Below are 16,892 nucleotides of genomic sequence, written 5' to 3'. Positions count from 1 at the left end.
AGAAGGTGGATGACGGAAGTTGGCAGAAAACTGGCACCAGCATTGACTGCCCAGCCAAATGACTGGCTACATATATTATGTTTACTCTGATAGAGGGTTAACACTCTGGCTAAAATGTTAACACATCACCTGCTTTTCTAACAGAGAGTTTGGTATTAGAATCCTCCTAAGGGACGTTAATGCTTTACTCACCTCCTCCCCAGGTTTACCAAACCCAAGTAGTGCCTCTGATCACACTAAAAGGGAGGTAGGGATTAAATGGGTCCCAGGGTAATTGCCCTTCCTCTGCCCCACTTTTGCAAAAGCTACCCCCTTCCTGACACCTTTGCTTGCTACAGAGCTGTCCCTGCCCCAGGATCCAGGTTACAAACAGCAAAGCTCAGGGACAGGTCACTCCTACCCTCCCTGTAGCTCCCAGACCCCTAGATCTCTGCTGCTGGGGGAAAAAAGGGAGGAACCAGGAGACAGGAAGGAGGGCAGACAGCCCTGGTGTCTTCAAATTACACAAAGTCCCTGACAAAGATCCTGTTCCACACAGACACTCCTTTATTTTGAAGATGTGAAACAGAAACTGAATTCTTACTCTCATTTCCTGTAAGAATCATGGCTGCTGCAAACCCTGCTGAGAGTCTGCAAGATGAAGCTTCTTGTTCTATCTGTCTGGATTATTTTACAGATCCGGTGATGACAGACTGTGGACACAACTTCTGTCGCTCCTGTATCACTCAGAGCTGGGAGGGGAGAGACACAGACTTCCCCTGTCCCCAGTGCAGAAAACGATCCAGGCAGAGAAACCTCAGACCTAACAGGCAGCTGGCAAATGTGACAGAAATAGCAAAAAAGCTTAGTGAGACTTCCGTGAGACCCAAAGAGGAGAATTTGTGTGAGGAACATGAAGAGAAACTGAAGCTGTTTTGTGAAGAGGATCAGAAAATGATCTGCCTGATTTGTAGAGAGTCCAGAGATCACAAATCTCACACCGTGATCCCCATAAAGGAGGCTGTGCAGGAATACAAGGTGAGTGTCAGTAGCTTTATTATCACAGTGTGTCCTGGGGTCACCGATATCACACTGTGTTTCCCATAGTGGAGGAGTTGCCTAGTGGGTAGTGCAGCAGACTTTGGTTCTGGTGAACTGGGTTCAATTCCCACTGCAGCTCTGTGACCCTGGGCTAGTCACTTAACCCTCCATTGCCCTAGCTACAAATAAGTACCTGAATATACTATGTAAACTGCCTTGAATGTAGTTGCAAAAACCATGGAAAAGTGGTTTATCAAGTCCCATTTCCCTTTCCTTCATAGAGGAGGCTGCGCAGGAATACAAGGTGTGTGTATTTAATGAAATCACTGAAAATTGACATTTTCAATCTCATAAAACTAGGAGTTGAATTAGCAGAGTTTGAAACGTGAGCAGTAAGTTCAATCATCAAAACTTGAACCCTGGCTGCTGTCTATCTGAGCATCTTCCATCTACATTCAGGGGTCAATACTCAGCTTGTGAGTTGTGGTTCCTGGAAGGAATACATTTACTACTACTACTTAACATTTCTAGAGCGCTACTAGGGTTACGCAGCGCTGTACAATTTAATAAAGAAGGACAGTCGGAGAGGAAGTGACGTCACGGGGCTGAATGGCCGCTTAATCCCGGAGCTCCGCGCTTCCCTACCTCTTTAAGGTGCCATCCGAACTAAAAATCCTCTCTACGATTTCAAAAAGAGCTACACCAGAAGGGCGAACGACTCCGGACCATACTATGAGTAAAAAAAGCGGGGCGCTATCACGAGAGAGTGAACGCCTGTCCACGAGGCAGGCAGAGAGAGGCCTAGCTCGGCGTGTCTCCCCCAAGCCGCATAGAGCATCGATGTCGGGACAGGCTTCGTCCCGGGAAGAAAGTGCAGAGCCCGCCCCCGGGCAAGCGCTCCCGCAGGAGCTGACTAAATGCCTCGAGATGATTAGAGCAGAGATCCTTGCGTCTAAGGAAGAAATTCTAGAACACGTGGACGCCCTCAGCGTGGATTTGCGGGAGCTCGGGGGTAGGGTAGAAACTCTAGAGGAGCGAGCAGACGAACAGGGGGAGAAAAACGAAGAAGTGGACAGGCGGCTAAAGCAGATGGCAGAGCAGGCTGAAGACTTAAAGTATAAGCTCGACGATCTCGAGAACCGGGGACGTAGGCAAAATCTCCGGTTCCGGGGAGTGCAGGAAAATGGTGACAGAGAGGATGTCCCTGCTGTAGTGCGCGCCATTTGTGCACAACTGATGGGAGATGAGCTGGATGCTAACACAGTGGACATGGACAGGGCCCACAGAGCACTGGGGTCAGTGCAAGACAACAAGCCACGAGATATCGTGGTGAGATTCACTACCTATGCTTGTAAGGAGCAGATATGGCAAAAAGCCAGGAAAACCCCCAATTTGGAGTTTAACGGGGAGCGTGTGGCGATATATCAAGATCTCTCTGGGTTTACTTTGAATTTGAGGCGAACCATGAGGCCAGTAGTGGACATCCTGAATAAAGAGAAGATTCCCTATAGATGGGCATTCCCATTTGCTCTTTGTTTTGAACTCAAGGGCGAGAGAGTTCGCTACCGTGAGGTATCTGCAGCGTGGAAGAGTCTACACGAAGTGGGATTGGCCCAGACAGCTACTGTGCCGGGAGGGCTGGCCTCCTCAACTAAAGCTCGACTTCAGAGATGGAAGAGAGTGGAGAAAGCAGCCAAGAACACACGACCCCATACCTGAGGATAAGCCGCCAGATCGTCAGGAGAGAGAGCAGAGCTGGTGTTAAAGGAAAGTGAAGAGTAATTGAAGTGTGAGAGGTGACAAGAGAGACTTATTAAGACTGAAGGAGTAGGATGATAATGTGCATGAATATTTAAAGGGTAGGGGAGGGAGGGCGGGGGGAGGGGGTTGGGGTAGTTTCAATTTTTTACTTAAGACAGGTTTCAAATTGTTATAGGTTTGGCCAGTGGGGTTCCTTTCTCTGTGATCCCAAGTAGTGCTGTATGGTGCTGGTTGGTGGGATGTGGATAGAAGATAGGGAGGGTTCGGGGGGGGAGGAAGGGAGATTGAGGGAAGGGATAGATAGGATGGGGGGGTGGGGTTGGAGGGGGGGAGGGACATTAGAGCAGGGCAAGAGTCTTCCATTTCTAGTCTGCCTTGGTCAAAGAATGTTAAATGGCAAACTTTAAATTTCTCACATATAACATAAAGGGGCTGAACTCTCCATATAAAAGGCACGCCTTGTTGCGTGAATTACAACTGATGAAACCACAAGTGGTCTTTGTGCAAGAAACCCATTTTTTAACAAAGTATGAAGGACTATTGCGTACTAAACAATACCCTCAGATATTTTGTGCCTCTGCAGCGATGGGTGCAAAAAAAAGGGGTGTTGCTATCATGTTTCATAAAGATGTTCAGGTACAGATTTTACATTCAAGAAAAGATAAAGAGGGAAGGTTTCTCTTCCTGCATGTGATGTTGGAGCAGGAGGAGTATACACTGGTCAGTGTCTATGCACCAAACGAGAGGCAGGAAGGGTTTTTCCTGCGTCTTCGGAAGGAGCTGCAGGCCTTTGCCAGAGGTAAACTACTGATGGCGGGTGACTTTAACGCCACCGTGCAGCCTGGGCTTGACCGGTCTGCTCCTCCTGCACCTATAGATCGAAAAATTTCTCAGGCATTGAAACAGTTCATAGATGAGATGGGACTATACGATGTGTGGAGATCTGGACATCCTAGAGGGAGGGATTACACTTTTTACTCTCATGTGCATCTCTCCTACTCTAGGCTAGACTATATTCTACTTGATAAAACAATATCTGATGGGGGAGGTGCCTCAAATATAGGTCATATATCCATCTCAGACCATGCCCCAGTCTGGGTTAGTATCCCTTCTTTGCGGGAAGAGGCACGGGAAAAGAGATGGACACTTAACAATCTTTTGTTACAAGATCCTGAAGTGGTGGCCGGATTCCTACCAGTTATGAGAGAATACTTTGATATTAACATGGAATCGGGACCGGCACTTGGGACTGTCTGGGACGCTTTTAAGGCGGTCTCACGAGGCTATTTTATTAAACAAGCAGGGCAGAAGGCTCGGGTCTACAAGACACGCCTGAGCCAGTGTATGGATAAGCTAGGAGCCTTAGAGACTAGATACAAGACATCAGGCTCCGTCTCCGACCTCAGAAGGTTACAGGCTGTGAGACTGGAGATTGCTGCGTTACACGAAGACAGTTTGCAGTTTGTGCATGCTAGGCTTAAACAGATGCACTATGCCTGTACCAACAAACCAGGTAGAATGCTGGCTGCTAAATTAAGAAAAATGAGATCAGATCGACACATTTTAAAAATTAAGAACATTAAAGGGGAGCTACTTCAAAGATCAACGCAGATTAGAGAGCGCTTTGCCCAATATTATGAGACACTATACAGGGAGGATGCTGCTGTACAGACCGGGAAAATAGATGATTACTTGGAGGCCAGGGGACTGTCGGCTCTTTCGACACTTCAGAAAAAAGAATTGGAGGAGCCGGTGAGGGTGGAAGAGGTAGTTCAGGTAATTAAAACGCTCCCAACGGGGAAGGTACCGGGCTTAGATGGCTTCACAAATGAGTTCTTCAAGGCATATGTGGGAGATCTGGCGCCATACTTAACGATGATTATTAACTCGGTGAGGGAGGGGGCATCTTTCCCCAACACTATGCTGGAGGCCTGGGTGGCGGTTATACCAAAACCTGGCAAAGATACAACTGAATGTGCTTCTTATCGCCCCATTTCGATCCTTAACACCGACGTCAAAATTTTGGCTAAAGTGTTAGCAAATCGCCTGGGGAAGGTGCTCCCTAGTCTAATTCATCCGGATCAGGTGGGTTTTGTAGCTAAACGACAAGCACTAGATAATGTTCGGAGAACGATAGACCTTTTATACGCAGCTCAGAAGAAGGCCCAGCCTATGGTGCTGCTTGGCCTAGACGCTGAAAAGGCGTTTGACCGGGTCCATTGGGGGTACTTGGAGAAGGTCTTGCAGAGAGTAGGGATTGGCCAACACTACAGAACGTGGATCCAGGCGTTATACACTTCGCCGCAGGCCTGTGTGCGTATAAACGGAGGAAATTCCGAGGCTTTTCAGCTGGGTAGGGGGACACGGCAGGGTTGCCCCTTGTCTCCGCTCTTATTCGCTCTGGCAATGGAGCCCATGGCAGAGGCAATCCGAGAGAATAAGGATATTACGGGGGTGAGGGTGGGAGCGCAGGAGTATAAGATAGCTTTATTTGCGGACGATGTTCTCCTCACCCTAACAAACCCATTGGTCTCTCTCCCAAATTTGGTGAAGGTGATAGAAGAGTATACTAGGGTATCTGGATATAAACTGAATGCGAGTAAATCATTGGGTCTGGCAGTGGGAATGTCACCAAGACTAATGGACACACTCCGGTCGTCCTTTGCCTTTAAGTGGGAGGACAAACACCTGAGCTATTTGGGTGTGCAAATATCGAGTAATTTCTCCGAGTTGTTTGCTATCAATTATCTGGCACTAAAGCGTGAGATTCAGAGGGACCTGCAAAGATGGCAGTCGATGGGACTATCCTGGTTCGGGAGAATAGCGGCAATTAAAATGAATGTCCTGCCCAGATTCTTGTACCCATTCCAGGTTCTTCCCCTAAGGGTGGCTAGATCATTTCTATCGGGGATGCAGGACATTTTGAACAAATTTGTCTGGAATCAGAAGAGACCGCGCTTGCCGCGTGCGCTGCTGTATAAGAGTAGACGAGAGGGAGGAATGGGGGTGCCCAACTTGTTTTGGTATTACAAGGCGGCGCAGGCGAGAGCAGCGGTAGACTGGTTCAGGAAGGATGAACACAAATTATGGGTAGATATTGAACAAGCATTGGTAGGCTCTCGGAAGCTTGGGCACTTAATGTGGTTGGCGAGTAAACATCGGGGATGGGTGGAAAAGTTCCCCCCCACAGTACAAACTACCTTCTATTATTGGGATCTTATGTTCCCGGACCGAACTCCTCCAGTGTCGGGACTGGCACCGATAGTAGATAACCCCCTATTTGAACCGGGTATGGGAAATAGCACCTTTCGTAGATGGGCGGAGCTGGGATTAGACATGATGGGGCAGATGCATGTGGGAGGGATCATTGGGTCTTTTGAGACTCTGGTGGAGGACTTTGGACTTCGACCGGAGGACCGGTACGCTTACATCCAATTACAGCACTTCCTGAGAGGGCAGACATATCAGGGATGCCTGAAGCGAGAAGCCCATCCGATGGAGGAGATATGTGTAGATACGAGAGGTACGCGAGGATTGATCTCCTCTTTATACGCATATCAAGGGGCAGGTGCAAAGCCATCCACTACACATAGGCAGAGGTGGGAGCAGGAATTGCAGTTCAATTTACCAGAGGCGGGCTGGGTGGCGCTTGAACGGAGGCTATTGAGATCTACTATAGCAGTGGCTACGCAGGAAAGCGCCATAAAGGTCTTTTACCGATGGCACTTGACGCCGGTCAGACTACACCATATGTTTCCCCAGGTATCACAACACTGTTGGAGAAAGTGCGGGGCTGTGGGAACTGCAGGACATATATGGTGGTTGTGCCCTAAAGCCCAGGCGTACTGGAGGGGAGTACAGTCACGACTTCAGGTATGGACAGGCAAATCTGTACAGTGGCATCCCCTGATCTTCTTGCTAGGACAGAGACCAGCAGGATTTACAATGGATCAGTGGGCTCTAATTAGGAGTGCATTGACTGTAGCCAGGACCAATTTAGCTCAAAGTTGGAAATCCCCAGTGGTTCCCCCAATGGTGAGATGGATAACTAAGGTTCGATATGTATGTGAGATGGAGAGATTAACTGCTGAGAAAAGAAAAACCATGCCTAAATGGAAAAGGGTCTGGGAACCCTTTTTAAACAGATGTTTTGGATAAGGAAGACAACATTGGAATGGAGGGACAAATGAGGGAGGAGGGAGGAGGGAGGGAGGGAGTTGGGATAGGAAGTAGGTGAGAATATCCTGTTAAAAAAAAAAAAAAAAAAAAAAAAAAAAGTTTTACGTAGTATAGAGTATAGATGCTGCATGGTTTTCATGGAAAGGGGAGTATATGTATCGCTCTCCACTTTTGATTTAGAAATTGTAAGCCATAATATAATATTTCACTGTTAATTGTTTTGTACTTGGCTGCCAATGTACTGTTGTGCTTATGCATGCTCAATAAAGACTTCTATAAATTAAAAAAATAAAGAAGGACAGTCCCTGCTCAAAGGAGCTTACAATCTAAAGGACGAAATGTCAAGTTGGGGCAGTCAAGATTTCCTGAATAGAGGTGTAGTGGTTAGGTGGGCTTTGAGCAAGGATTTGAAGATGGGCAGGGAGGGAGGGAGGTATTGCCAATACTCCATGTTGTACTTCAGATATCCAAATACAGTCTTACAGATCCTGCTATACGTTCTGTAGAAGCCATCACACAGCCATTCTATGTGCACAAAACAAACAGAAAAATCATTCAACAGTATAACCAGGCATATTTATGTATTTATTGCATTTTCCCACCTATTTGCAGGTTCAGTGTGGCTTCCACAGTACTGTCAAAGGCGTTTGCCCATATCACCTTACTTTTATGTTAATGCCCCCCACAAACACAAATCACCTACTTACTCTCCCGCCCTCTTCTGGAGAAGGTTGAGATCCAAAGCCCCCCAGCACTCCCAGTGGTTAGGGTGGTGGACTTTGGTCCTGGGGAACTGAGGAACTGAGTTTGATTCCCACTTCAGGCACAGGCAGCTCCTTGTGACTCTGGGCAAGTCACTTAACCCTCCATTGCCCCATGTAAGCCGCATTGAGCCTGCCATGAGTGGGAAAGCGCAGGGTACAAATGTAACAAAAATAAAATAGATACTATTGGAGATTCTACATGGAATGTTGCTACTATTGGAGATTCTACATGGAATGTTGCTATTCCACTAGCAACATTCCATGTAGAATCTCAGATAGTAGCAACATTCCATGTAGAATCTCCAATAGTAGCAACAGTGGAGGAGTGGCCTAGTGGTTAGGGTGGTGGACTTTGGTCCAGAGGACCTGAGTTCGATTCCCACTTCAGGCACAGGCAGCTCCTTGTGACTCTGGGCAAGTCACTTAACCCTCCATAGCCGCATTGAGCCTGCCATGAGTGGGAAAGCGCAGGGTACAAATGTAACAAAAAAATCCAAGAAGTATGCAATTTCATACGTTCCAAAAAAGTGTCATCCTTCCACAGCCCCATTTGCTTCCCCCTTTCCCATGGAGCAGCTTAAACTGCATTTCTTGTAAATTAGCACTGGCAGTCACTTTGAATGCTCCCATAAAATATTTTGATAACATGTCCTCCGTGATCTCCTCTCCCAACTGCTCCCCCCCACCGCCCCGCTAATCCAGCAGAAAAAGATGCCTCTCTCTCTGCTCCCTGCCCAAGGCATACCATACTGCAAGCTTATTGGCCTCCTTAGGCATCTGACAAAATATTTTGTCCAAACGTGAGAAAGTGGGACCACATGCCCTTGTAGGTAACAGAGACCCACAGTACTGCCTCCATTGCAGAAAGGGTAAAACATCTGCTCGCCCCAAGCTCCAGGCCTGCTTCGCCTGCTCAAAAGTAGGGAAGGAATCCCCCTCAGGCCCCGTAAACTGTCCCACGTATCTACAACCCTTCCGCGCCCATGCCTTAAACCGCATTCCTCCCTGTCCTGCCGGAAACTGGCCGCTAAAATAGGAGAGGGACCAGATGCTCCACCCAAACCTTCCTTCCACCACATCCACGCCCTCCTAAACGGGCGAAGAAGAGGATGTATACTCTTCCCCCCCCCCCCCCCCCCCCCACTGGTGTTTGTAAAAGATTAAACACCGAATACGGCAAAGATCCCTCCTCCCAGATATATTGCGGTGCAAATCTTGCAGCCCCTGTATGCATCTCATGAATCCACCGGAGCAGAGCTGCCACGTTATATAAACGGATATCTGGCATCTGTAACCCCCTTCTCCAGCTCTAGATTGTATTAGTTTAGCTAGCCCAATTCTTGCCCTATGTCCCGCCCAGAGAAAGGACCCTATCCTGCTTATTTTCGAAAGAGAAAAACGCCTATATTTCGACCCAAATCGGGAGATGGGCGTTTTTCTCGCAAAGGCGCCCAAATCGGTATAATCGAAAGCCGATTTTGGGCGTTTCCAACTGCAATCAGTCGCGGAAACGAATAAAGTTGATGGGGGCGTGGTGGAGGCGGGACTGGGGCGTGGTTATCAGCCAAGGAGAGATGGGCGTCTTTAGCTGATAATCGGAAAAAAAAAAAGGCGTTTTTACCGCGATTTTGGGTCACTTTTTTTGGACCCTTTTTTTCACGAACAAGTCCCAAAAAAGTGCCCCAACTGTCCAGATGACCACTGAAGGGAATCGGGGATGACCTCCCCGGACTCCCCCAGTGGTCACTAACCCCCTCCCACCAAAAAAACCCACTTTAAAAACTTTTTTTTCCAGCCTCTATGCCAGCCTCAAATGCCGTACCCACCTCCATGACAACAGAATGTGTTCAATCCTCTCACAGCCTTTCCCTGGGTCAGATGTGGCTCTCGGGTGCACTACAGGATCACATCAGCATTGCATTGTGGTGGGTGTAGGGTATTGGGCTCCGTGATTTCATTAGCTTGTGTTACAGTCTCACGATGTTGGTAGTTGGTAGGCTCTTCTCCCATGGTGCTTTTCCCCCTGCCTACTGGGTCAGAGTGTGTCCAGTTTTGTTTCTGGTAGTCCATGAGGTAGTGGCCATTTTTGTAAGCCAGTTTTAGATCCCTTCTATGTGTTAGCCACGTTAGAGAACTTAGTTCTTACCTTGAATGTGACTGAAAGTGGGCACTGTACAGCATTCTGCCAGCTCTGACCTACTGCTAATCTCAGTACCAGGGAGACTCGTTGCCAGTGGGGCACAACCTCTGATCTGCAGTTAACTGTGAGTAAACGTGCTTATTCCAATAAAGGACGTTTTCGGAGAGATTAGTCTTCAGGTGTCAACTGGTGTGCCAGTGTTATACAGCTGCAACAAGTCCTAGAGGCCTGCATGTATGCAGGTCCCTGGAGCACTTTTAGTGGGTACCACAGTGCACTTCAGGCAGGTGGACCCAGGCCCATCCCCCCCTACCTGTAACACTTGTGCTGGTAAATGGGAGACCTCCAAAACCCACTGTACATGTAGGTGCCCCCTTCACTCCTAAGAGCTATGGTAGTGTTGTATATTTGTGGGTAGTGGGTTTTGGGGGAGGAGGGATTGGGTGCTCAGCACCCGTGGTAAGGGAGCTATGCATGTGGGAGCTTTTTCTGAAGTCCACCGCACTGACCTAGGGTGTCCAGCTGGTGTCCTGGCATATCAGGGAGGCCAGTGTACTACCAATCCTGGCCCCTCCCATGACCAAATGGCTCGGATTAGGACGTTTTTGAGCTGGGCGTTTTTAGTTTCCATTATCGCTAAAAAAAACAGCTCAAAAACATCCATTTTTTTGAAAATACGGTTCGGCCCGCCCCTTCACGGACCCGTTCTCGGAGATAAACGCCCATGGAGATAGGCGTTTCCATTCGATTATGCCCCTCCTCGAATCCTTTGAAGCATTCTTCATACCTTTTTGTGATCCACAGGGGCAGCATCTGCAGTGGATACAGTAGGTTTGGCCACATTACCATTTTGACTAATGCCACTCTGCCTAACAGTGAGATCGGCAGTTCGCGCCATCGATGACATAATGCTTTAAGATTATCTAACTTGTCCTGTATATTCCTACAGTATATCACCCTCAAATCTCTGTGAAGATACACCCCTAAATACTTCAGTATTCCCAAGGACCATGCAAGAGGAAATGCTGACAACTTTTGACACTTACACGGGGCGGAGACTGGCAGGGCTTCAGATTTATCAAAATTAATTTGCAGCCCAGAAAAGGATCCAAACTGTATAAGTAAATCAATCAGCTTGGGCACTGACGTGGTGGCCCTATCTAAATATATAAGCATGTCATCAGCAAATAAATTGATTTTGAATTCTTGAGAACCCACCTTAATACCCTGTACTTGATTGGTTCGCCTAATCTTTTCAGCAAAGGGCTCAAGCGACAGCACAAATAGCATAGGCGAAAGTGGGCACCCCTGTCTTGTGCCTCTCTCCAACCCCAAAAGCCAGGGATAACGCTCCATTGATCATAATCTGAGCTGTGGGGTTATGATACAGAGCCCTTATTCCACCCAGAAATGCTCCCATAATTCCAAACAAGATCTTATGAAATGCCTTTGCCGTATCGAGGCTCGTAATGATGGCGTCCCCTGGGATACCGTCCAATCTCTGCAAAACTTTCAAGGCCCGGAAAACTTTGGAGGAAGCCCACTTGATCCGTATGTATTTATGCAGGCAAGACTAACCCCAGGCGATGGGCTAATATATTCGCAAACAGTTTGATGTCCTGATTAAGGAGCGATATCAGACGATAAGACCCTAGTAGCTCCGCGCCCCTTCCAGGCGTCAGTTCTCTTCCCGCCACTCCCTCCTCACATAGGCGATGACAAAGCTCTTGGAAGGGAAGACATATCTTTGTACCTAAGATTTGTAAAACTCAGGCCCCAATCCATCGGGCCCAGGCGCCTTTGCTAACTTCAAGCGCTTAATCGCCTGGCCTATCTCTTCCCCCTAACAGGAGCATTCAAGATATCCCTCTGTGCCTGCCTTGTAAAACCTCACAAACTCATTTTGTATATCCTCCACCGACGTCACGCTCCTCTCTTTTTCCCTGCGAGTTCTTACAACATACGCCAATATGTGCCCTCTCAAAACTGCCTTGCCTGCTTCCCAATACACTATAGGGTCTACCGACTCAGGATCATTCTCCGCAAGATAATTCTCCCACATTCGCACCAAGAAAGCGTGGAACTCAGTATCCAAATACAAAGTGGGGTTCATACGCCATACCCGTGTCTCTCTTCCCTGTCCCCAACACACATCCACCTGTACCAGACAATGATCAGACACTGCTCCATCCACAATATCTGCAGCAACCGACCTTGAAAGAAGGGAGGGGTCCAGAAGCAAATAATCAAGTCTCGCTTGCACACCATGCACCTGCGAGAAGAAAGTATAATCATGCACTTCAGAATTTAGTATCTTCCAAATATCTAGCAACCCTAACTCACGCATCAAAAAATTCACCCCCTTCCCAAGCAGAAGGCCTTGGTTTTGCTGGTTTACAATCTATCAATGGGTCTGACGAGATGTTAAAATCCCCTCCTACTACAAGTTGATATCCACTGGCCGATACCAACTGTGCAAGAAGGCCTGAGAAAAATGAATGAGAGCATACATTTGGTGCATATATGGAACAGAGCAACCCTTTCTCCTTCACGCTCTCAGGTACTGCTACCAACCGAATAGTATTTCTCCTGCGTCTATTTTCTCGGTCTTCTACTTTGTCTTCCAGCATTTTGCATCTCTTTTCTAACGCTAGTACTTGAGAATTCATACCGGATACCAAATCTTCCTGACTCGAGAGCCATTCCTCCGCATGCTGAATGCGATTGCCATGTGCTGCCAGATTTTCTTTCAGTTCCTCTAGAAAGGCATGCAGGGTCGATAGCTTATTGTCTAGCACCAACGCCATGTGTTCATAATTTCTTTGATCGCCGCCTCCTGCAACGCGATCACAGGCGGATTTTGCGCCTGACTTCCTCCTGTTGATGCCTTCTCAGCCGCCATCTTAGACTCCTGGTGTTTTCCGCAGCTCTTCTGCACCCGCGGGGTCTTTGCCGGCATACCCAGGCACCACCACCTGAATCGTCTCCGCCGTCCGCCCAAATGCCTCCATGGAGCTCCCCCACACTTCTAGATAGTTGCTTGGGGTCCGAAACAAGGCAAGTAGTCGAAACAATGCAACATCAGATCCTCCAAAATATTATAAAACCATGTCTGATGTTATGACAAACAAACTAAAATTAATTTAAAGTGTTGATGTCACCTTAGTACGGCCAACACACAATCTCTCCACTGCAAAACACTATACACAAACTTGTGCAAAAACACACTCAGAAACTTACCAAACCGAAAGGCAGTACTGTAATTACACCAGGCTCTAAAACACCAATACACTACCTAGTGAAAAAAACAAAACCAAAAGGGCTGCAAATAGTACACGCTAGCAGAATACTGCACCTTGATCACACATGAAAAACACATGACAACAGATATGACAAAAGGAACTAGAAATCAAAAGATATGAAGGCAAAATATTGAACTGGAAAATTACCTCAAGAAGTCAGACTCAGCATGCAGCAATACTAGAAAAATTGAAACTTACGTGCAAAATATCACAGATGCACATTTCCAAAAGCTGACATATTCCAATTAATACATTCTGAATAAAATACTTTTTTCTACCTTTGTTGTCTGATCATTTAGTTTTTCTATTCGCTTTCGTCCCAGTGTCTTCTGTTTTATGCAGTGTCTTCTTTCCATTTGATATTTTTCCTCTCACCCTGTCCACCATCCTCCTGTATCCTTATGCGTTCTGTCTACCATCCTTCCCTGTCCCTATCCTTCCTCCAGTTGCAGCATCTGTCCTCAAAGCGTTCTGATCCAGTCCTTAAATTCAGCAGTTTCCCCTCCATCCATATTCAACATTTCTCCTCACTCCCCTCCATTCATCCATCCATGTCCAGCAACTCTTCTCTCTCCCCAGCCCTCCCCTCCATTCATCCATCCATCCGTGTCCAGCAACTCTCCTCTCTCCCCTGCCCTCCATCCATCTCTAGCAAATCTCTTCTCTCCCCTGGTCCTTCCATCCATCCATCTAGCAAATCTCCTCTGTCTCCTGACCCCTCCATCCTTCCATATCTAGCAATTCTCCTCTGTCCTCTGCCCTCCCCTACATGTCCAGTGATTTCTCTTCTCTCCCCTGTCCCGTCTACCCTCTCTCTCCTCATCCTTCCATCCGTTTTACCTCTTTATCTCCCCATCCTTCTGTCTTCCTCTTCCCTCTTTCTCTCCATATCCTTCCATTCGTCTACCCACTCTCCCGATCCTGCCATCCAACGTCTACCCCCCTCTCCCGATCCTTCCATCCAGTGTCTCTCTCTATCCCCTTCTTTCCATCCAGTGTCTCTCCCTCTACCCTTTTCCATTCATCATGCCCCTCCTCTCTCCCCATCCTTTAATGTTTCTCCTCCTGTTAGTTTCTCTCCCTACCCTTCCTTCCAGCGTCTTCCCTCTTTCACCCCCCCCCCACTTTCTCATTTTCAGCAGCTTCTCCCTTTCTCCAGGACTCCAGCCCTTCTCCATGTCCCCTCCTTCTCTCCCCATCTTCCCACTCTCTCCATTATATCTGCCTAGTGCCTGTGCCTCCTGCTCCCCCTTCCACCCTGTATTAACTTGTTGGCCACTGCTGCTTCTCCTCTTCAGCAGCAGCGCCCCGAGTCCCGACAAAAAAAAAAAAAAAAAGGTAACACACGTTACATACCCCCGAAGCGCAGGGACCGACACCATGCAGCTGCAACCGCATTGGAGCCCCCAGGAGCAACAGCTGGCTGCTGGAACACGCGCGGGGCTGTACCGTAGCAGCTTTCATTCAAGCGTGGGCTATCGGCACTGCAACCGCTCCTCTCTGTCCCGGAGCAGAGCAGGAAGTCAACGTCAACTTCCTTCTCCTCCAGGGGCAGAGAGAGGAGCAGCTGCAGTGCAGACAGCCCATGCTTGAAGGCTGCTACCACGGCCCTGCTCTTACTTCTTTCCATTTTTCGTTGCGCTGAAGAGGAGACTTTCCCGCTTTGGCGGGAGTGCGGGAGATGACCCGCCAATGCGGAAGTCTCCCGACTTGGCACTGGTCTGGGTCTGTGTTGGGTGAGCGGGCCTTGGGCCTGGAGGGAAAGTGGCTTCTCCCGTGGTTACGTTTGGGGGGGCAATGTGATGGGCGGGGAAGGTCACAGCTGGGCTGGGGAGGCTTAGCCTCCCCAAGCCTCCAATACGGGGCGCCTATGCTGCCTGGTTATATCCAGTGCTTTTTTTGTAGGAAAAAAGGTACTGGTATTATGGGCGGGGCCACCTCCTATGGCTCCACGCCTGATAGCCACACCCATGTTAGCCACACCCCTTATACCAACCATGGCGCATATAAACAGGCATCATTGAAAATATTATACCTGTATAGGAGAAAAAAATAACTGGAATTTTTTCATTATAAATAATTTCTGTAAGATGTTACAGCTCCAGTATACCCAGTGCAAAATAAGATAGCAGATGTAAATATTCCAAACACTAAAATGAAAATAAATGATTTTTTCTACATTTGTTGTCTGGTGACTTTGTTTTTCTGATCATGTCGGTCCCAGTCTCTGATTCTGCTGCTCTCTATCTGTTCCCTTAACTCCGTTTCCAGGTCCATTCATTTCTTTATTTTCCTCCTTTCTTCTTCATTTCTTGTTCTACATCCATAGGTAAAAGCTGTGGCCTCCGCAGACTTGACTGGAGGAGGTATAGAGTGGATCCAGTTTTTGCCTATTTTCTCCATCCATGTGCAGTTTTTCTCCTCTTTTCCTTTTCCCTCATCTCCGTCAGTATGCATCTCCTTCCTATTCTTCCTTCCCTTCCATCCATACACATCTCCTGTCCTTCCTCTCTCTTCCCTCTCATCCATCCATGTCCAGCATTTCTCCTCTCTCTCCTCCCCTCCATCCATGTTCATTTCACTTCCTCTCTCTTCCCTCCCCTCCATCCATGTCCAGCTTTTCAACTCTCTCCCCTCCATCCGTGTTCAGAATTTCTTATCTCCCCTAAATCCATGTGCATCTCCTCCTCTGTCTTTCCCTCCCTCCATCCATGTACAGCATTTCTCCTCTCCCCCTCCCCTCCATCCATGTTCATCTCACTTCCTCTCTCTTTCCTCCTCTCCATCCATGTCCAGCATTTCAACTCTTTCCCCTCCCCACCATCCATGTGCATCTCCTTCCTCTGTCTTCCCTCTCCTCCATCCAGCATTTCTTCTCTCTCCCTTCCCCTCCATCCGTGAGTATCTCCTTCCTCTGTCTGGCAGAGTTTAAAAAGGGGTTAGACAGTTTCCTAAAGGACAAGTCCATAAACCGCTACTAAATGGACTTGGGAAAAATCCACAATTCCAGGAATAACATGTATAGAATGTTTGTACGTTTGGGAAGCTTGCCAGGTGCCCTTGGCCTGGATTGGCCGCTGACATGGACAGGATGCTGGGCTCGATGGACCTTTGGTCTTTTCCCAGTGTGGCATTACTTATGTACTTATGTCTTTCCTTCCCTCCCAACATTTCTCTTCCCTGCCCTCCACTCCATCCATGTCCAGCATTTGTCCTCTCTCCCCTCCCCTCCATCCATGTCCAGCATTTCTCCTCTCCCTTCCCCTCCATCTGTGTGTATCTCCTTCCTCTGTCTTTCCTTCCCTCCAGCATTTCTCCTCTCTCCCCTCCCTCCATCCATGTGCATCTCCTTCCTCTCTTCCCTCTCCTCCATCCATGACCAGCATTTGTCCTGCCTTCCCCTCCATCCATCCATGTCCAGCAACTCTCTTCTCTCCCCTGCCCTCCCCTCCCTTCCATGTCCAAGGTAAACTTCTATAAAACAGATGAAGATGTGATTCCGTGTGCCCCAATGAAAGGAGAGTTTAATTCTACTTGCATTTAATTTTAATATATTCCATCGTCTTTATAAACACCAGGCTTCCCAAGGCAGATTACAACCAGTTAAGATGAACCCATCAGGAAACAGAATATTCTCACTGAAATCTGGCCATCTGAATTGTATAGAAACACAGTGAAGAAAACTGAGCACAAACTACAGAATTTATAATTGCTGTTTCTACTAGC

The 16,892-nt window shown here is 47.9% G+C and overlaps 1 protein-coding gene across 5 annotated transcripts in view; it reads left to right on the top strand.

Moving 5' to 3' along the window:
- The first annotated feature begins 483 nt into the window (after positions 1–483).
- The window catches only part of LOC115459655 (E3 ubiquitin-protein ligase TRIM39-like), a 446,759-nt gene continuing 430,350 nt past the window's right edge, over positions 484–16,892 (top strand). For 4 of the 5 annotated variants that reach the window (XM_030189463.1, XM_030189462.1, XM_030189461.1 and 1 more), the window contains exon 1: positions 485–1,017. In XM_030189463.1, coding sequence (XP_030045323.1) covers positions 604–1,017 — 414 coding nt within the window. In that variant the 5' untranslated portion in view covers positions 485–603. Of the gene's footprint in view, positions 1,018–16,892 lie in introns of all 5 variants that reach the window. The other variant, XM_030189457.1, reaches the window with a different exon arrangement.

Source organism: Microcaecilia unicolor, unplaced genomic scaffold (genome assembly GCF_901765095.1).
Source record: "Microcaecilia unicolor unplaced genomic scaffold, aMicUni1.1, whole genome shotgun sequence".
Classification (NCBI taxonomy): domain Eukaryota; kingdom Metazoa; phylum Chordata; class Amphibia; order Gymnophiona; family Siphonopidae; genus Microcaecilia; species Microcaecilia unicolor.
The sequence above is the reverse complement of the archived record's forward strand: the minus strand, read 5'-3'. Positions and strand labels throughout refer to the sequence as shown.